Raw genomic sequence first — 21,279 nt, forward strand, 5'->3', positions numbered from 1 at the left:
CCCTTGCAGGTCCCAGAGCCCTGGGGTGGATCAGTTGGGTCCCCACCATGTCCCTCCATCTCCGAGACACTGGGGATGGGATTCTTTTTCAGTGCCCAGAGGTCCAGTGTGGGTTAAATGCATCTCCAGGGGTTGGTGGCACCAGATCTAGCACCTCCTTGGCTTCTCCATGCTCTTTTGGACAGCCTCTGCCATTGTGGGGTGCACAGCCCTGTCCCGATCTCTTGCCCATCTTTATTAGGACTTGTAGAAACTGGGTGACTCTCCACACCCACCCAAACCTTCATGGCTCCATCTCCACCAGCTTGTCCTGGGCAGCACTGGGTGTTGTGAAGATGGGAGGACAATTCGGGGAGAAACTTGTAACAGGGAAAGAGTCTAGAGTGATCTTGGCTCCCAAAAGATGCATCTGGCCAGGTTTTGCCCCACCACACATGGCTCCAGCTGCAACACCAGCTGCAGGGTCCCAGTGGAGCTTCTGCACCCCCAGCCAAGACCCTCTGCCAGCACCTCACAACTTGAGGCAGCCAGGCAGCTTGCCAGCAGTGGGCACCAGCTTTGCACCATGAGTCCAGTGCAGTACAGCCAAGCCACCCATCAGCCCATGAGCTCTCCTGCAGTGTTTCATAGATGTCTAGTAAAAGGATGAGCACTCATGATGTACTTAACTGAGATGAATTTCTTGGAAGTGGTCATCTTGAGACATGAATCCAATGGAAACCAGGATATGGCCATGTCAGACCCACAGTTATCATTTATACTGAAGCCAAAATGTGCCTTGTGTATGAAGAAGCCGCATCCCATGGGGAGCAATACTCAGACAGGGTGACACAGTCCAACAAAGCTGGTGGCTCCTCCTTGGTGGGGGTGTCCAAAGGGTTTAGGAAACAGGGTGCCCCATGGGTGCTAAGACGGGCTCCTGGTGCTCCACCCCTTCTGCTCATCCTCATGGGGAGCAGAGAGCAGATGCTGGCGAGGGGATGCATCAGCAGAGCCCGTGGTAACCCCCCACCAGTTCCCCACCAACCCCGTTTGTGTGTAATAGCCCTAAAAAGTGTTTCTTCTCCCAGCTTGTGCCCTGGGCTCCCCTGACCCCTGCAGAGGGTGTTCCAGCTCTGCACAGCCCAGCAGCCCTGGCTGCTCCCCCCATCCCTCTCCTCCCCAGCCCCCCGAGTGCAGCTCTGCCCCCAGCAGTGGCTCCGCAGCCTCCCAGACTTGCTTTCGCTGCCTGAGTCACTGCAACAAAACGCAGGCAACGGAAAACAAGCCCCAGAGACAGCGGCGGGAGGTGGGGAGGGGGCCAGACCCACCGAGCCCCTCTCTCCTGGCAGCCCCAGTGACCAGGATCTTCCTCCAGCAAACCTGCATGGCAGAGGGCAGGGAAGGGGGAGTCTGGGCTGTGGGACACCACATCATCCCAGAGCTGGGGAAGCAGTTTGGGAGCAGCCTGAGAAGCAGGAGCTGGAGGTGGGGAGGGAGGCTGTGGGGAGCACTGGGGATGGGGACTCCTGGTTCCCTGGGAGAGCCAGAGGAGAGGGGTTACAGTGGGGTGTGAGAGGACTGGGGGTGTAGAGGAGCAAGGAGTGTGGGGTCCCAGGGGCTGGGGAGCCCTGAGCAACATGACCCCAGGTTCATGAGGGAGCTGGGACACAGGGGAGCTGGAGCAGACCCATCGGGGGGGTGGGGGGGTGGGGGGTGTGATTCCAGATACACGAGGAATCCAAGGACCCAGGCCACCATGGGGAACCCAGGAGACAGAGCTCTGGGTCATGGGAGATCTGGGAGATGTGGGTTCAGGTCTGTGGAGCTCCAGGGGACAGAGCCCAGACACGTGGAGCACCCAGGGGGCAGCAGCAGCAGGTCCCTCTGGCTGCAAGCAGGCAGTTTGCCCCCACCCCAACCCAGCACTCTCCCCTACCCCGGGATGGAGAATTAAGGACCCCACATTTTGCTGTGACCCCCGCAGCTCCCTCCCCTATGCTCAGGTGCCCAGGAAGACTTCACCTGCATGCGGGTGTCGTGGAGCAGAGCAGAGCAGAGCAGCGCAGAGCTGACGTGGCCTTGTGCGGGCTGCAGCCTGGCCGGGTGTGCAGGAATGTGTTTGTGCAGGGGGAGAGGCCGCTACCGTGGGGCCTGGCGGGGTGGGGCCAGCAGGGACACGGGGGGGACAGGGGAGGGATGGGGGGCACCCTGCAGTGGGGACACACAGAGAGCGGTGGGCTTTGTATGGCGCGCACTGGGGGGGCAGGGGAGAGGGAGCAGGGATGTGCATGGGCACGCTTGTGGGAAACCTCATGTGTGCAGTGCACATGCTTACACACACATGCACACAAACACAGGACAGAGCTGGTGCCTCTGTGCTGCCCTGGGTGCAGGCTGTGCACACATTGACCCCCAGCCCTGTCCTTCCCAGTCTCCAGCACCCTTCTAGGGCCACCACAGCTCCAAAGCCAACTGTGCTTGCAGCAAGGTGGACATCAGGGGTCCAAGCCACCCACCACTGTTCCACTGTCCTGAGGGTTTAGAGAGGATGTCCTGGGTGCTGGGAGCACCTTGAGAGCAGAGGCCTGCGCCCCAGGAGGGCTCTGGGGTGGGAGAAGAGGAGGAGGCAGGGAAAGGGTGCTGGAGGAGGAGAAGGAGGCTGGGTGGGACTCCCGGCGTGCCCGGGCGGAGCCGGAGCCGGATGCTGGCACGGATGTGCCTGCATGGCCAGGCTGGGCGGGAGGGACCCTGACCATAAGGGTGCTGGGAGCCCCCTGCCTGCTGCTGGACACTGCCTCTGTTCCCCGCACCTGCACACAACCCCTGTACGTCCCCCCACTCCTGACCCAACTGTGGCCATCACGTTTGTGGCAGCTGCCTCCCCCCCAGGTAACCCCAATGCTTCTCCTGCCCCCCCCCCACGCCCACAGCAGGGAGAGACCCCCCACTCTTCCAAACCGGGGTGCAGAGAGAGGGAACCTCGGGTTCAGAAGCTTTGTAGCAATCACCTTCCCTGGCATTGAGCCGGGGGGGGAGGACCCCCCTGGATGCCCCAGATCCACCCGCTCCTTTGCCCGGTCAGGCCAGGAAGTTCTCGTTTTGCCATGGAGCATCATGAAGGTGGGAAATTCTGCATCCCCTCCACTGGCTGTGCATGGACCAGAGATGGAGTGCAGAGAGCTCAGCTCAGGGTGGAAGTGTCCAAGCCTCCATAAACAGCTGGGGAAGGAGAAACTCCTTCCATCTGCTGAGATCTGTCCCCTGTGTCCCCTGGCAGGTTCCCTGCCTCCCTCTGCACAGGGGCAAAGCAGAGGCAGAAGCACCCTTTTTTTGACAAATGCCTTTATTTGCTACTGGATAGAGGGTCTATTGCACAGCAGCCTGGAGGCTGTGGGGCACACGACCCTGCCCCTGCTCAGTGCTGGACACGGCGGATGGATTGGATCTGGTTGGTGTGGGCTTGGCTGCTGTATTCGTTGTACTTCTTGAACTCGCCGTTCTGTCTGTCCCGCTCCAGCACGTACTGGTAACCCCTGTATCCCGGGTACTGGTATGCCACCCACCTGTGGGCAGACCCCTGGCTCAGAGCCCTGGGCCAAATCCTCCCATCCCAACCCATCCCACCCCTATCCTTGCTCTGGGAGTGGAGGGACAGAAAACATCCCATGGCTAAGATTTCGAAGGGAAGGGGAGCAGGCAGGCACCCCTCCTTTTTGGGGTCCCCCTTCTCCATCCCTGGGGCTATGCAGGAGGGAGGTGCTTGCTTAACCCCTGCTCTTGCCCTTCCACCAGTGAGACTCACGCTCCAGCATTCACTTTGATGGATGCCACCTCCTTGTTGCCCCAGCCCATGGCCTGCAGCGAGGGGTAATCGTCGCTCAGCTCAAACTTGTGCCCCTGGAAGTTCTCAGCCTCGTAGAGGATGACTTTGCTGTCATTGTGGTTCTGCAGAGGGAGAGAGCTGAGGGTCAGCAGGGATGGGGTGGCTCATGCAGGGACAGAGGATGTGGCATCATGTGGGTATACACCAAGGCACCTTGGGAAGCCTGGTACCATGACCAGCTTCAGTGCAAACCATGGAGATGTCCTTCGGCTTGGCACCCCGTCACCAGGACACGCTAGGGCTGCCCCGAGGATGCTGATCTCATATCGCTGTGGTCCCAAAGCACAACCGACAGTGAGGGTGACAGTGGCCACATCCTCTGCACCCACCTGGGCTGCTGCCCTCAGCATCCTCATGCTCTCCAAGGCTGCAGGAGGATTGCAGGGCAAGACAGGCTGCTGAGAGCAATCCCCCAGCTCTGTGGGGCTATGCTGGGTGCTGAGCATCGAGGGGTTAATTGCTGGGACACTGAGATGCGGCACTGTCCCCGTTGCCCAGCCCCCTCACGCATCTATCTGCACTGAGGAGCAGTCCTGCCAGTAAGGAGTGATCTTATCGCATCCCCTTTATTAAAGCCCAAGCATATCTGCCTGGTGATTATTAAAAGTTGGGGGGGGACCCCCCGCTCAGAGGCGCAGACGTGCCGCTATTGCGAGCACCAGCGTCTCTGCAGATGGTGCGATAGAGGCTGCAGCTGCCTGGGCACGGCTCGGCTCAGCATGGCTTGGGTACCCCAGCGAGAGGAGGACAGAGCCCGCACCCCAAAGCAGCAGCATCCCTGTGGTCCTGCCAGATTCTCTCTGCTTACCCCATCCCTGGGTATCTGAGTGGCGGGACAAGACCTGGGGACTCCAGCCTGGGAGGGGGCTCTTCACTGCACGAAGGAGATGGGGGGTGTTTCAGGCTAAATTTTAGCCCTAAAGAGCATCCCAGGACCCTTGCAGGGAGGGGGGAGCCAGTGGGTGCAGCCACCCCTTCACCCCATGGCGCCTCTGTGTACGCCTCACCCCTCCATTCTGTATCCCACCTAAGCCATCCTCCTGTCCGTCCTTCATCTCTCTCCCTGCTGGGCTGCCGGGGGGAAGCTCTGTCTGCCCCAGCACACTGCGGTGATGTATGTCCCCACAACTCACTGCGCACTTGACGGGCCGGAAGGAGAGGAGGTGCTCGGTCCGGTAGCCGCTGTTCCCGCTCCAGGCCTCCCACCGGGGGTAGTCACCCTTCTCCAGGATAAACTGCTGCCCCTGGTACTCAGGGTACTCGAAACCCACCCAGCTGGAGGGGAGAGGAGGAAATCCCTCAGAGATGTGCCTCGAAGCACCCGGGTTCAGCCCAGGGATAGCTTCTCCCTCCCGTGCAGCAGATGGGGATGTCCTGGCAGGGTCCTTGCTAGCAGAAAACATTCCAGACTTTTGAGAGTGGCACCCATATAACCAGGGCCACAGCACTGCCTCTGACCTGTGCCTCGGCTCGGCAGGGTCTCCCTGCCTTGCAGATGGGGAAACTGAGGTACCATGATGGGAACATAAGGAAGGAGGTTGCAGGATGAGGCTGTGTCGGAGATGAGGAAGCCGGCTGTCCTGGCTCCCTGGCAGCTCCTGACAATCCACTGGGAGCAGGGGGTTTGCCGAAGCAGGGTGCGCCAAGGGGCTACAGGGCTGGAGGGGCACTTACGGGCCAGACTCCACCTTGATGGAGCGGATCTTGCGGAAGCCGCGCTCCATGATGCTGGGGCACTCCATGAGGAACTCACAGCGCTTGCCCTGGAAGCTTTCCTCCTCCCACACCGTGATCTTGTACTGCCCCAAGGTGTCCATGGCTTCACTGCTGGTCATGCGAGTCGCTCAGCTGCTGGCAAAGCCCCTCACATCACTCCAGGCAGATGCCCCCGTCAGCCACCCCGCTGCCTACCACTGAGCTTGGGGTGCTGGCAGTGCTGCTGGCACATGCTCTGTGCCACCAGCCCCTCACCCCCCCAGGGTGGCACAGGGGATACTTCCCATTCCCCGTCCCTTGGTGCTGTCCAGTGAAGTGATCCCCAAGATGCAGGGTGCACTTGCGATTCCCCATATCTCCATGTGATGAATCTAGGGCTGCCTCAGTTTCTCCACTCCCAAGCTCCCTGCGATGACTCCTGGGGGTGAGCCGGGTGCGGTGGCACTGTACCCAGTGCAGGGGGTGGCAGTGAACCCAGCTCAGATGTGGCTGTGGGTTGCAGCCCTGGCGTGGGGCAGCCCAGCTCTTGTAAAGGTGGGTGCCAGCACCCCTCCTGCCTGCACGGGGTCCCCTGCTCTGCCCCGCAGCACCCCGTGGCTTGCCCTTCCCCATACGTGCGCTAGGTGGGGGGCTGGGTGTGGGGGTGAATGGAGAGTGGCAGCTCCTGTGCAGTGGGGGGGCTCGGGGGCTCACAGCCTGGTACTTACTTGGTCGGCGGGGCAGGGCACAGAGGCGAAGGTGGCGGTGCCGGCGCTGGCTTCTCCCCTCACCCTTTATAGGCGGGCGCCGAAGTGCCGATGGTGCAGGCGGGCAGGGCGCTGTGTCAGCAAGCAGGGGATGGGGGGACGGGGGGCGCACCCACCCCAGGCTCTGGCTGTCCATTCCACTTAGGCAGTGTGGCGAGAGCGGCCCCCCCGCCTCCCGCAGGGTGACAATGAAAGTGCTGGGCTGTTTGTGCAGGGCTCAGGGCACAATGGGCAAAGGGCCTGATGCGATGCTTTCCTTTCTGCCCCCGGGACAATGTCCCTGCTTGGCCTGGGATTAGGGACCCATCCTTTCCCAGGGCACCCGCAGACTTTGGCAAGGTTGAGGCTGGTGAGAAGGAGGTGCCAGGATGATGCAGGGATTTGCCACTGGGGAGCTGAGGGGCACTGATGTTCTCACACTGGGTGTGGGGCTGCTTGGGGCTGTATTTTTCCCTCTGCCACCACAGGTTCCTCCTCCAGCCAGGCTCTGCCCTGCATGTTCCGAGCTTGCAGAGCAGGGCAGGGACTCAGCCCCCACAGGCAGGGCTCCGTGTGGGGTGTGAGAAGGCCAGGGTGAGTGAGAGGGGTGATAGAGGAGGTGTTGGCACAGCTGCAGCTCGGTCTGTCCATGCTCTAGGAGATGCAACAGCCTGCACAGGTTCTGGGCGGGACACTGGTGGACTCTGGTTACTTGCAGTGCCCTAGGCTTGTCCTCTGGCCTGGCAAAGGGCTCCCGGTGCTCCCCACATACCTCCTGCTGAGGCAAGGGGCACTATGAACAACAGGAGGGGATTAACACTGGGACAGAACCAAGCTCTTCACCTGGGCAGCAGGAGCCCTGCCTGGGACTGGGCCTTGCCATGCAGACATCCCCAGCGCCTCCCACAAGGACCTGGGCTGGATGAGGCCAACCCAGGCTGGAAAGGAATGGAAGAAGGATGTCCTGCTACGCTGTGAAATCCTGGGTCTCTTGGCAGCGGTGTTTCTTGCAGCATCCCTGCATAGCCTGTGGTGGGAGCTGGGCAGGAGGGAGAAGGGCTGGCCCAGAGTACCCCAAACCTTCCCATGAAAACCCTAGCCCCCGTGGGGGTCCTGTGCACGGGGTCAGCATCCCAAGGAAGCCCCGCAGCGCTGGCCATGGGTGGCGCAGCACGGGCAGCGGGGGGTGGTGGAAGCACTCCTGGAATCTATGCCCCGTTCTCATTAGGAGCTGGGGACTGCGGGGTGACACCGGGGGCAGCTCCTCTCCGTGCTCCCCGCGCTGCTCAGCAAGGCGCCTGCCAGCGTTTCCCTCCCCGCTCCGAGGCCGGTGCGAGCTGCGCCGATGCCTGCAGGTCCCAGCAGAGGGTGCAGCCTGGCAGCAGTTGAAGCCGGCTCCGGCCAAGGGACGCCGCTGGCTCTCGGCCGGGGACAGCGCTGGGGAGGCGACCCTCAGCTTGCGATGCCCGGGGTGCGCGTAGCAGCGGGGGGGAGAGGCCGTCTGGGAGCTGTGTGGGGAGCAGAGGATGGAGGGAGGGATGAGGATGATGCCAGGGGAGGGAAGGGGGTGCTTGGAGGTAAGCAGACCCCGGGATGCAGCCCAGTGGCCTGCGATATCCCTCAGAGCGCCAGGGGACAGGTTTGGGCAGAACTTAGGGATGCCAACACCTTGGCTGAGATGTAGAATTAGCACACCGCAGGGTCCCCTCGCACCTGAGCTGTGTGAGCAGGGGTGTAGGGGACTGCTTAGTTTGGGGTGCTATGGGGTGTGAGGGCAGTCTGGGGTTATGGGGTGCAGCGCACTGCGTGGTGTATTACAGAGCCCAGGGCTGAGACATTTAGAATATGTGGAATGTTGTGGGCTATTATGGGGTATGTGAGGCACTGTGTAATGTGCTACAGAGTTTATGGGGCACTGATGGTGTATCAGGAAGGGCACACAAGCAGCTAAGTCACCACCTTCCAACCCTTTGGATAAAAACATGGATGCAGGCTGTGCCACTTCTTCTCTTTTCAGTGTGTCCTGCACACTGGGGTGTGACTCAACTGCTGCTCAGCACATGTGGGTCAGCCATATAGGAGCCACAGCCATGTCCAGGGACAGTGGATCAGGGGCCTCCCCACTGCACCCCAGCATGCTGATGCAGCCTGGCCTCCCTGAGCATCATCTCCCAGCACCTCCACACCAGTCAGCACCCCCATGCCAGCCCCCAGCCACATCTACGCAGCGGGGGAGAGGCGCAGGGGCAGGCAGGGACTCTGATGGAGGGCAGCTGCTGATACGAGCTCTGGGAGCCGGTTAGCTCTGCCCAGGGCCTCCTGCATAGGCTAATTTAATAAGGACCCCACATCGCTCCCGGCTCAGCCTGTTCCCTGCGCTAGCAAAACAGATCCGGTTTCTCCGTGCCACCAGGCACAGCGTAGGTGGCTGGCAGCCCTGGGGCACAGTGGGGGAACCAAATCACCCAAGTGCTCCGTGACAAGCCCAGACCATGCTGCCTGTGGTCCCCAGACACGTGGATACACCCTGTGCCTTGTGCAGGTGCTGCTCCAGGCACGGTGCATGGGCTGGGGAGCCCCAAGGGAGGTATGGCAGGTGCTTGGGCACACTGATGCTGATGACACATCTGGGACACATCTGGGGCTGCTCACGGCAGCACGTTTTCCTACTCACTGCTATTATGAGTACCTGGGCTAGCTGTCCAGGACAGCACAGCTGTACACAGTCCTTCATCTAGCCGGTGCCATGGACTGAGTCCTGGGTACCCCTCCCAAGCCCAGGTAGCCCCCTCTCTTCTTGCCCCCAACCCCACTGTGGGCTGTATTGTCACTCCATGGGGGATGGAAGTCCAGGGGCTGGGCCAAGCAGGAGCAGATGGAGCTGGTGCCAGCCCCTGTTTGTCTTTCTCTCAGTTGCTTGGTGCTCTGTTTGTTCTGGGGATGGCTTCCTGCTGCCAGGGCCTAAACAGGTGGCTTATATTTGCAGGGTCTGGCTGATAAGATCAGGGGTAGTGTGGTGTTCCCCCCACCCAGCCCCACAGCTCCTTTTTCCTCTCCTTTCTCCCCCAGCCCCATTTTCCTGGGTAAATTGTCCTTGGCAAAGACACAAATACCCCCTTCCCTCTCAAAGAATCTCCCCTTTGAGGTTGCTCTGAATATGGCCACACCAGGTTTGGTAAACCCCAGCCAAAACCCCCACTTCCATCTGCTGGGTCCCCCGATCCCAGAGCTGAGGTTGGGGTCCCCACTCCCACTTGTCCCTTCTTGGGCCCTTGCTGACCACACTGGACACACGTGTGCAGGCAGGTACCTGCCCTTGCAGAGGCACTGCCTTGCCAGGGGGGCCCGGCACACACCAGCTGCCCGCGCACGTGTCCCTGTGCACCGCAGCCAGGGCTCCCAGGACATGTTGCCTGGCAGATGTTGCTGGGATTAGCTGCCACACAGGTGTACATCACACTGCTGCCAGCTGTTCTGTGCCCACACAGGGCCCCAGGCATTTGGGATCCCCCAGGGCAGAGCTCGGCAGGTACCTGCCTTAGCTCCTGCTGCACCCTGGGCAGGATGAGTCTGCAGGATGGGCAGGCAGAGGGAGAGAAACCCCAATGGGAACTGGGAAGCCAGATGCTGACTGGTCACCAATAGCCAAAGGGCAGCGACTTGGTTGAAGGCCCAGCCGCTTGCAGCACAAGGGGTACCCATGTGTTCCTGCTCACATCGGGGTCATGCAAGCAGCCTCCCAAGCAATCTTCCATACAGCATCCCTCATCCCACCCTCCACTCTGCCTCTGCACCCATGGGCCCAGCCAGCCACCAGTACCCTGTTAGGACCAGCTTTCCAGACCTGTTCACCTGGTACCCACACCAGCACCCTGGGCACCTCCAGGCATGCTGCTCACTCCCTCCCTGTGGGACAACTGCACCCACCCTGCCCCATGGCACCCACAGCTCCTGAGGTGCACCCACAAAGACCCACCAAGACAAGGGTGCTCCCAGAAACCCGTACTCACCCCCTGCCACCCATCGGGGACCTGCCTGGCCCTGGCCATGGGCTGCCCACGCATGGGTGTGTGCTCAGTGCTCCGGCTCTGCCAGCCTTGATCAGCCCCCAAGAGCTGCCAGGGGAGCGGGGGCCTCACCTGACTGCTCCCCACTTGTTCCCATGGGGATTAATCCCACTTGAAGGTCAGGGAGGCTCCGCCAGCTGCTCACCTCCTGCCTGTGGATTACAGCCCTGGTGTGAGCAGGTGGTAACTGCTGCATCTCCATCCCGGCCTGGCCCTGGTCTGGGGCTGACAGTAGAATAAAACTCAGCTGGGTTGCTCCAAAAGGGTCCCAGGGGTGGCAGGTCCCTTCAGCCCCAAGTGTCCCCCAACATCTGTCATACCCTACCCTGATGGACATGCCAGGCGCTGGGGCAGAGGAGCTGGTATCTGCTCCTCAGGTCCAGATCCTGACCTGAAACAGAGCCTGCTGGTGCCAGCTCCTGCAACCTCCCCCCTAATGCCACAGATGACTCCAGCCTGGCACCCCCTAGAACCCCATAGTTACAGTGTCCTGGAGAAACATTCTGGTCCCTGCAAAGTGCCCAGTGCAGAGCACTGATGGAGACAGGGGCATGTCCAACCCCACACGCAGCCCATCCTGGATGCAGGTGCATCTGTGTCAGTACATCCTATCATATTTGAAGAGGCAGAGCTTCCCAAGTCCCAGCTTTGCCTATATCACCTATAGTATTGCCATGGGGGTTGAGGGGGTGGTCCTTGGACCTCCCTTCCCCATCTCCTTCAACCCCACAGTCAGGGGATGCCAGCTCAGCCAGCACCCGGCCAAGGTCCCATCCACCCTGCTGCTCCTCCACTCCCTGTTGGCACCCTCTGCAGTGCCAGCACCCTGAGCCATGGCGAGGCTCATCCAGGAGGCAGAGGTAAAGCCTGGCAGTGGTGTCTCCCCTACTCCAGCCACTGAGGAAGCCGCGCAGGCAGGGGCTGAGCCAGGCACTGTGGCAGGAACAGAACATCCTGCCTGAAGGCTCCCAAGGGTGGCAACAGCTGGGACAGGAGCGGGCATCCTGGCACCCTGCTCCACACACATCCACCCTGAGCAGGCTGCCTGTTCACTGGGGACCCCAGCTGGCCTGCGAGAGGGGCCCCCACCACTCACCCCTTCCCCAGGATAGAGTGGATGCACTCTGAGATGCAGGACTTGTGCAAGCTCTGGGGTTTTCTCCCCAGCACCTTCAGTGCTCCAGCAAGGACACCACCACCCCCCTTATGCCCTTTTCTCATGGAGGTTCAGAACCCTTTACAAGGAAATGAAAAAAACTCTCTTCATCCCTCTGGAATGTCACCATTTCACCTGTGGGTGTAGGGGGAGGATGCCAGGCTGTAACCACCCTTGCTCGATGCTCTACACAACCAGGAGTGGGCTAGGGGTGGGCAGAGCTGCCTCTTGTTTCACTGTGTGAGGATGCAGCTCCATGCCTGGTACCACCTCTCCCCTCCACCCTGCCTTTCAGATAGCAATTAGCTTGTCCCACTCGCGGCTGGGTTGAAGGCTGCCTCTCTCCATGGTCTTGAGTTGGGAGGGAATGTGTGGGAGAAGCCGATCTCCTGGGGACTGTATCCGAAGCTACAGCCTGGCACAGCCAGTGCAGGACCTCAGCACAGAGCCAGGACTGTCCCTTATATTCCCTGCTGCAGTCCTGGCTTTGGCCAGGAACATGCTGGGGGGCTGGAGACAGCCTTCAGGTGTTCAGCAACACCCTGATCTCCGACATTAGCCCAGCCCCAGGGGCACAAGCAGCCTGGTTCCTTGTGCAAGCTGGCTGGGTACCCACAGCAGCCCTGGGACGGAGTGACCTTCAGTGGCAGGGAGCCTGGGCATCTCCTGCAGGCACAACAGAGCCGTGGCATAGGCTGGGTGGGGGACAGCTGGGAGCTAGGGGTGCCCACACAACCCTGGTGCTCAGCTCCTGGGGTGCCCAACCAGCCTGGTGTGCGGCGGCAGCTCCCTGCGCTGATCCCTATAGGGCACTGGGGTGCAGCGGGCAGCCAGCTGCCTCTGCCACATCCTGCAGCAAAGCACACCCATGCGGGCTGGGCAGGACACCCAGCCTGCAGCACCGCTCACCTCTGCTCATACCCACACCTTCGTCTGAGGCACACCAGCATGCAGTGTGGCAGGGGCATGGCCAGTGCCGTGTGTTTAGCTCAGCAGGGGCACACACACATGCACATGCAGATGTAGGGCAGCAGCAAGATACACCAGCTCTGCTTTGCCTGCCCGACCCAGGGAGGGCACACACACACACATACATGGCCATGCACACACGTAAAAACATATATGCAAACACACACGCATGCATGCATGCACATACACTTGTGTGCAGCTACACTTGTATGCAAATGCAGCCCCAGGTACACTTGCCTCCCCAGCAGCCTCCTGCACCCTCCCCTCCCCATGCAAATCCTCTCTGTGCAGAGCTGCACCATGCCAATCCTAGGTTCCCAGGTCCTCAAAGCCAGGCAAATGGCCATGCAGGGCCCAGGGGGCCACAGCGCAGGCAGCAACACCCCCCTGCAACTTGTCCCCTGCCAGCCTGGCGCAGCCCTTGGCACCAGTGCTGGCTCTGACATGGAAGAAGATGGTGTTCAAAGACCCCAGCTCTACCTGACTGGGGATCAGCTCACCCTTGGGTGCTAACCCTGCCAGAGGGCCATTCCCCAGCCAACACAGCCTGAAGGGCAACAGGCTTCCAGGCGTCACCCCCAGGTTTGAAGGGTGTCACAGCTTCCCAGTGCCACTGGGCTGGAAGAGCCAGGACAGGGGGAGTGGGCTGGGAAGATGGCAGGGGGGCAATTCCCAGTGCTGCCTCTTGCAGCTATCCCCTTCTCCTGCTGGGACACACATGGGGGCCCTGGCTTCCTGGTCATTGCCCAGATACCCTGAAAAGCAAAAACAAAGAAGCACTTTTCTAGAGCATCCAAGCTATGTAGAGGGTGCAGCATGGGTCCCATGGGTCCCAGGTTCTGCCAGGGCACAAGGCAGGCCAGCCGTGTGTGGAGCCACTGAGGGAGAGCAAGGCAGCACCTCCAGAGCCCTGCTGTGCCAGATACCATCTCTGCTGGGCTCAGCCCCCACAGGGACACACGTGTGGCAGCGGGAGCAGCACCGGCAGCAGGGTCTGGCTTTGCTCAGCGTTATTAACCGTGCTCTGTTTGATCCCAGCCCGAGTGGGGCAGTGCAGGGAGTGTGCACACTGGGGGATGTGTTGTGCTTTCTTGGTTTTCAACATTGCCAGGCTTGGTGACAGGAGACAGAGCCTGGAGACACAGCCCAAAGGGGCTGGTGTCCACCACCATGGCCAGTCACTGCACTGTTTGGTGGCTGTTGCGAGGTAAGGATGTGCACTCTCCCCTGGAGAAGTGTGGGGATGCTCTTTGATTCTGGTGTTGAAAGCTTTCCAAGCATTTGCCCGGGCAGGAGTCCAGGAGCTGCCTTATCTCCATCCCTTGCAGGGTGCCCGGGAGGGAACAGGGATCTCCTGCTCCAGAGCAGAGGCTGCTGAGCCTTGTCGTGTGTACAGATTGCGTGGGGGTAAGGGGAAGCAGCAGGAATCATCCTGTTCCTTGGCTCACTCCTGGGTTCCTTTGCCTCCAGCCTCTCCTCCATTCACAACACAGGGCTCAGCCTTCACGGTGTTTGCAGAGAGGCTGCGGGAAGCACTCAGGACCATCCCTGAGCACCGTGGGGGCAGAGCTGGATCATGTGCCACAAGAGAGATGCCTGTTGCCTAGGGCAGCAGGAGCACACTAAGGGCTTCCAGAGAAACTGCAGAGACCAGTGTGACCCGTCAGGGAGGTGTGGGGCTCTTGTCATCCCCACACATCATCCTGTAGTGGGGGGAAAGCAGATCCATTGCTGTCCCATCTCCCAGCTCTACAGGACTCCCCCCTGCTTCAACGGCACTAGGAGCAGCCCCAGGCTCCGAATGTCTTTGCACTGGCTGCAAGGCGACAGGGACAGGACATGGGATGGAAACAGGAGCGCAGGTCAAACACTGCACTGTGCTTTGAGAGCGGGGCAGGCAGTGGGCAGGGATGTCCTGGAGCAGACCTGCTGGTTTCCCGGAGCTACCCCCCCACACCATTTCACAGCATAGGCAAGAGGGATTGCCATGCAGGAGCTGGTACCTGGCCTGCAGGGCGAGGGTGAGCAGCAGGTAACCCCTACCCTGGGCAGACAGACCCTCAAAGGGCTGCTGGGAGTGAGCCAGGGCAGAGTGTGAGGGAAAGGGTACAAAACCCCTCATCCTTTGCCCTGCTCCCCTGTGCCTGCCCCAGCTCTCCCTCCCCGTTGCCTGTATCAGCATCAGCAGAGAAAGCTCCCTTGGTGCCAGCAGACCGTTGAGACCTACCTGAGCGTTTGGCAGAGCCTGGTGAGCTGCACCCTGAGCCAGCGCTTTGCAGTGCTGCCAGGGCTCCCCGTGCCTGCCACAGTGCTGATGGGGTGCAAGGGCCAGGCTGCCCTTCCTTCCCCAGCGGGCTGCAGCAGGCAGCAATCGGCCACGCAGGCAGGTGTGTGTGCCTAGTGTGTTAGTGTTACACATGCTCATAACGCCATGGGCACCCATGGGTCCTGCAGGTCACAGCCTGGAAGCTGTGTCAGAGATGCCATGTGTACTAATGGCACATGGGTCTCCTGTCCCACACGTGTGTGTCTCCTGTGGTGTTCGTGGATCGCATTGCCTGGTGTGCGCTGCCTGTCCATCACTTCATACATGTGCCACACACAGGTCAGACACTGCACGCACGCGTTTGGGTGAAGCCTTCGTGTTGTGCATGTCCCTTGCTCACTCCGCAAATGGGATGTGTGCTCATCCTGGCACACGTGCTGCAAGCATGCATGTGTTCCCTATTGAGGCTGCAGGTCAGCGGTGTGCGGGCGCTTGCAGATGGGCTGGACCTGCCTAACGCGAGCCGAACGAACAAAACGTTCAGGTCAGGTCTTGCACGTGGGGCTCGACGCCAGGCAAGTGCAGAGGTGCTCCAGGCTGGGACGGCGTGGGCTCCGGGGGTGCTCTGCTGGGGGCCGCTGGCAGCCCCTTCCCCATCCTTCCTCCCGAGCCGGGTGCCTCCAAGTCTGGGAGCCGGTGTCCTTGCTGCACCCACTGCTCTGAACCAGCTCCAAATGAGCTCCTCGGGGGGTAAAGTCCGGAACGTGGATGCTGGACACCTGCTGCCTGGGAAAGCCAAACAGAGCAGGGGCGGGTTAAACTGGCATAGCAGGGTGGGGAGGCAGGGTGGGAAAACAGGAGAGGAAGGAAGGAAGAAAGTAAATGAAGGAGGGGAGGGAACAGAAAGCATTGTAAAACACAGGTGAGAAAGAAGGGAAGAGTTAAGGGAAAGGGACAGCAGGGACAGTGTCCCCAGAGTCCATCCCATTCCCTCCTGGGAGCTCGGGGGTGCCACCAGCATCCCATTGCTCATCCCAGGGGCCCCCAGGCTGCTGTCCATGCCCAGCACCCTGCTTGCAGGCAGGCAGGCAGGACCCTGGCCCATGTGTTGAGGGTGCAGCAGCTCACCTGGCTCCGGTGACACGCTGGCAGCTGGCAGGTGAGCAGCTTCGCCTTCCCCCGCCGGCTGGCGGCAGAAAATGAGGGTGACGCGGGCTGGATGGGGCTTTTATAGCCCTGATAAAAATAGCGCTGCCTGGCCGGCGATCGGGGGGCCGGAGAGATGTGAGTGAGCAGAGACAGGCGAGAGGGCTGGGCTGGCGGGAGCGGAGCCTTCTCCCAGCACACCTGTCACGGCTCTGTGTTTGCTCAGAGCAAATATTGACCCAGGGAAGGCAGGCTGGGCAGGGGAGGTGATTAGCCCACCTAGATTAGAGGCAGAGCAGGTCTCTATGCAAACTCTGCAGCGCTGCCTTTGTTAATGGGAGCCTGATGGGCTGATAGGAGCCAGGAGCCTGGGTGCTGGGGCGGTGGGGAGGAGGAGGAGGAGGAGGTGAGGGGGAGAGAGGAGGAGACATCCATTAACCTGGGCTGGAACAACACCAGCTGTCACTTTTCCACCCACCTGCCCGGCTCACTTTGCAGCCGAGGGTGAGGGGAGAGCAGAGAGCATGGGGAACCCTACCTGAGTAGCTCTGGGATGGGGACTGCTTGCTTGCGCTGCTTTGGGCTGCTAGGGAGTGAGCAAGCAGTCCGGTCCCAGGGCAGGAAAGAAAGCTAGTGCCTGATGCTGAGCACCAGTGATGGGCTCTCTTGCCCCCACGCCAATCCTTCAGCTCATGCTGAAACCCCCCTGGCACACCAGGACGATGCACACTTCATTTAGAGGAGCCCACAGACCTCTGAGTCAGGCAGCAAAGCAGAGCTTGACAAAACCACCTCTGCTCGCTCCATTTGGGAGTGTTTCCAGCATGGCCGCATGGGCCAGGAGCCAGCTGTCCTAGTGCAGCCACAAGAACAGGATGTGTTTCACTCCATGCGCACATGCCTCCCAGTGGGGTCACTGCATCCCAGTGTCATGGTACTCTCCCGCATCCCAGCTATGTCACCCATCCCAGCAGGGTAATGGGTGCAGGCACCTCCATGCTGGCCTTGGGGACAGCGTGCAGAGAACATGGGGAGGGGGTATCAATAAAAGTTTAAGCACACTCCTGCAGCAGCCAGCCACATTACCCAGCACTGACAGTTATAGAATCATAGAACGGTTTGGGTTGAAGGCACATTAAAGCTCATCTAGTCCCAACACCCTTCCATGCAGAGACACCTTCTATCAGACCAGGTTGCTCAAAGCCCCATCCAACCTGGCCTTGAACACTGCCAGGAATGGGGCAGCCACAGCTTCTCTGGGCAACCTCTGCCAGTGCTTAACCATCCTCAAAGGATTTCTTCCTAATGTCTAATCTAACTGTACTCTCTGGCAGTTTAAAGCCATTCCCTCATTGCCCTATCCCTATATATATGCCCTTGTAAGAAGTCCCTCTCCAGCTTTCCTCTTGGCTGGAGCCAGCAGGAGCTGTGCTATCTCTCTGGGTTTCTCTGACACCCACAGCTCCTGGATAACAGAGCATGAAGTGCAGGGGCAGTGGCAGGAGAAGCTCCTTTGTCCAAGTGCACTGGCCTGTTTGTTTGTGTAGATGGGTGTAACCCTGCTTTAATCCCCACAGCGGAAACCTGCAGGTATCCTGGCCCTGGGTGTGCTTTAGAAACTGCCATCATTGCTCTTCCCAGAGCTGAAGTGTGCTCGCAGGTTGCAGTAAATGATTTCCAAACTAGAGTGGACAGTGGCAGATCCTCAGCCACCGCCACCCAACCCTTCTTCCTTGGAGCCTTGTCCCTCTCAGAGCCAGGGTTTTGAAAGGCAGGCTCCATCCCTCCTGCCTGCTGCTGCCTCTGCAGGATGGGGTCCCCCAGCCCTGCCATGGGGAGGAGCTGGAGCAATGTCAACCTGATGGCCTTGCTCATCCTGATCATTTCCAGTAGTTTTGCCAGCCAAGGATATGTGGAACCACTGCTGCCCTGGGCTGTGGTGCTAAGATGGAATGTGATGTTCCCCTTTGTTTTGATGCTATCAGACCCCGACACTTCTCCTTTCCTGGTGTGGGAACATGCTGGGCAGGACTCTTGCCTCTCCCTGCAGAGCAGCAGCTCCTAGCATAAGTAGGCTGCCTGGCTGATCCTCACCTTTCCAAAGGAGCCATGAAAAACACCACACTGGTGATGCTGTTCCAGTTCCAGAAGACATCTCTGAGCCTACATACTATGTAAAGATGTTGTCTTACCCAACCTCTCTCCTGCTAGGGCAGGGTCCCACCATAGAGTCATAGAATGATTTGTGTTGGAAAGGACTTTAAGACCATCAAGTTCCAATCCCCCTGCCATGGGCAGGGACACCTCACACTAAACCATGTCACCCAAGGCCTCATCCAACCTGGCCTCAAACACTGCCAGGGATGGAGCATTTACAACTTCTTTGGGCAACCTATTCCAGTGCCTCATAGCAAAGATGGCCCTTGTAGGTCTGCTCTATGGATAATGGGAGAACAGCAGGTACCTTAAGCTTGCAGAGGGCCCTGCGCTGGACAACTATCCCATTCCCAAATATCGAAGGAACACAGCTGAGCCAACAAAACCCTGCTTAGACATGGGAGGCCGGGGTAGAGGGTCTCTGCCCATCTCTGCTAAGGGTTTTGGGAGCATCACCTTCATGTTTTTGCTCCCCAAGCTTTGCCTTGCCTGTGCAGACACTGCAGGCTAGGCAGGGCAGGAACTTTCCAGGTTCCTACCTAATATGCAGTACAAGGGGAAGAGAAGTGGCTGATTCCAAGCAGGGGCTGTGCCAGGGACTGTCCCTCAGCAGGGGGACCAGGGACTGTCTGCTAACACTGCCCCCTTCCCGCATGGATGCAGAGCTACGCCAAGTGGGTCTTTGGAGGGGATCAGCATCCCCAGCCTGTAATGGGACAGCAGAGCCTTGCAGACACCCTGGCAGGGAAGACCAAAAGCAGCTTTGTTCCCTTCCCTTTATCTCCCAGACAATGGCACATTCAGCAGGTGTTAAATGTTTTAATGGGATTCAGGATAGCTTCTGTTGCCCACCTGCCCCAAGGCCATTTCACCCCTCCCTAGGAACCAGAACTAACAGCCAAGAAGAAAAGACCTGTTGTGTGTTGCATTAACTGGCTGATGACTGAGCACTCCTGATAACCAGCACAAGGAGGAGGGGAACCCCATTAGCTTTGCTAAGCTCACACGGCCACTCTCTTGCTGGCTGTATGATTACCTGCCAGCAGCCTGTCCTGGCCACTAGCCCCAGCCTCATGGGAACATCACCCCCTTCACCACCCTGACACCAGTGGGAAGGAGAGGTCCTTTATCTTTGATATTTCTGTTGGAAAGATGTGCCTTATGGAAGTGGCTGGTGTTGGGGCCAAATAGAGCCAGTACAAGCTCAGAGTTCTTCCTGCCTGAGACCCAAATGCAGTTAGTGGAAATGGGGGTTCTCCCCTCTTCTGGGAGCTGGGCCATGGGTCTGGCTCACTACAGTCCCACAGTTCATTGCCTTCACCCTCTGCAGTGGCAAAGGGCCTCTTACAAAGCTGCTTACTAAAGGACCAGTCCTCCCTGCCAGCACTGCACATCTCCATCACATCACCTGGGTGAAAGGGCCAAGCAGCTGGCAGCACAGACTCTGACAGCAGAAAGGGGGCAAAGCTTTTGTAGTCCAAGATGGTGTGGGATTCAGTTAGGTTGAGAGAATGGCCACTGGTGGGAAGGCTCCACTTCTCCAATGATGTGGACAGCAGTGTCGCCTGGTCACGCGTGGAGTGTTTTCCAAAACCTGGGCCAGGGCCTAGTTCCCATTATAAGAACAGGAAGCAGGAATTACCCCAGCCTGAGAAGAGGACTGGCCCCGGTGTATTTTTAACTTAGGATGAGGATAAAAGAAGAAAAGCGTGACAGCCACTTAAGGGCTTTGCTTAGTGCATGCTGAGTGTTTCTGGTTGACAGGCACCAGAAGAGACTGAGATGTGACACAGCACCATCTCACACACCTTGCAAAGAGCAGAGGGAAAAAAGGCTTCTCTCTCAGAGGCAGGGGTAGCTTTCAGACCTCTTGTTCCCTGACTCACCTGTTGCTGAAAGCATGTCTCAGGGCTCTCTCCTACTAGAGAGATGCTAATCAGAGAAGTGAATTTACCTCTGGAAGTGCTTCAACAGGCAGGTAAAGTGTGAGTAAGGTTTCCTCCAGGCCCAGGCCATATTCAGCACAGGAGAGTGGGGAGAATAGGAGGTTTAATGGCAAATAAACCCCACAACTTCCCTGCACACGTGTCTGCACTCATGCTGCATCCATTCATTCTTGGGTGTTAACACCAGACTAACACAGCATTTCTCATGCTGACCCATCTGTCCCACAAGGCAGAGGAGTTAAATGGTGATTCAGCTCAGAGAGCATCAGATCACACAGGAGGTCTGAGGACCCTGCCTGCTGCTCCAGGCAGCTGGATTCAGACTGCTTTAGAGCAAAAGTGGGGCTTCTGCCTTTGCAAGTGTTACCCACTTAGGAACCCTGGCACAGGACTGCAGGGCATGTGTAGTGAGGAGCCTGGACCAGGCAGAGTCACCCCAACAGCCTGGCTCTGCTGCTGCTTGGAGCTGGGGAGAAAAGAGATAGGACCACATCACCCTTTCAACACCAGCAGAAGACAGAAAGGCTGCTGCATGACCTTGGCGACCTGGAACCCAGGGTGTTCAGGAGGGAAGAGAGGATCTGCACTTCACATGAGAGGGATCCAGGACACACGTGAAGGCCCCAGGCACCCAGGCTGAGCACAGGAGCTGGCAGTGCCTTTGCTGTATCTCTGACAACAGGAACAGCTCAGCCCTGGGGCTTAGCAACCGTTACGCAGACAGGGCCCCTGTGCAGAACAGAGCGCCGGGGTGGTGCTGGGTGAGCTGTGGCTACCCCGGGCACTGCAGGCAGCTGTGGGCAAAAGCCCTCTGGAGCTTCTGAAGCATGGTCTTCTCTTGGGCTGCAAGACGAGAAGATGCAGCTCTGGTCTTGGCTGGGCGCTAGCCCTGGGAACACAAGGCAGGAGTGTTTGGAGGGGAGCAGGATGGCTGGATGACCCGCAACGTCACAGAGCCCGTAGCGGGGCTGCAGAAGAGGGGAGATGCTGCGAACCCAGCCCAGCTGCCTGGCAGGACCGGCTGCAGCCTCTGCAGGGAAGCAGGCAGCCGGTGCCCGGCACCATCCTCAGCCCTGCGTTTCCCACAACTAACACTGCCACCTCCCGGCTGTGACAAACCCGCTCCGCACAGCGACACCCTCCCGAAGCCCGGCGGGACCCTTCAGCCAGGGCAAAGCTCAAAGCATCCCTTTCCCCAGTTTGAAAAGAGCTTGTCTAGGTGCTCCCAAACCCAGATGCATCGATTACGTATGTTACACGCCGGTG

General features: G+C 59.4%; 1 protein-coding gene across 1 annotated transcript; it reads right to left on the reverse strand.

Moving 5' to 3' along the window:
* Positions 1-3,330: 3,330 nt before the first annotated feature.
* On the reverse strand, positions 3,331-6,976 carry CRYBA2 (crystallin beta A2). Its single transcript, XM_061369965.1, has 4 exons — positions 5,540-6,976; positions 4,999-5,140; positions 3,785-3,927; positions 3,331-3,545 (listed from the first exon to the last, which is right to left on the reverse strand). Exons 1-4 carry the CDS (start codon positions 5,698-5,700, stop codon positions 3,398-3,400), a joined length of 594 nt encoding a protein of 197 aa, XP_061225949.1. The 5' UTR covers positions 5,701-6,976; the 3' UTR covers positions 3,331-3,397.
* Positions 6,977-21,279: the final 14,303 nt, after the last annotated feature.

The sequence above is a fragment of the Neopsephotus bourkii genome, unplaced genomic scaffold, assembly GCF_033783945.1.
Source record: "Neopsephotus bourkii isolate Nb327-2 ecotype Australia unplaced genomic scaffold, CSIRO-AGI_Nbou_v1 NB_1526, whole genome shotgun sequence".
NCBI classification, from domain to species: domain Eukaryota; kingdom Metazoa; phylum Chordata; class Aves; order Psittaciformes; family Psittacidae; genus Neopsephotus; species Neopsephotus bourkii.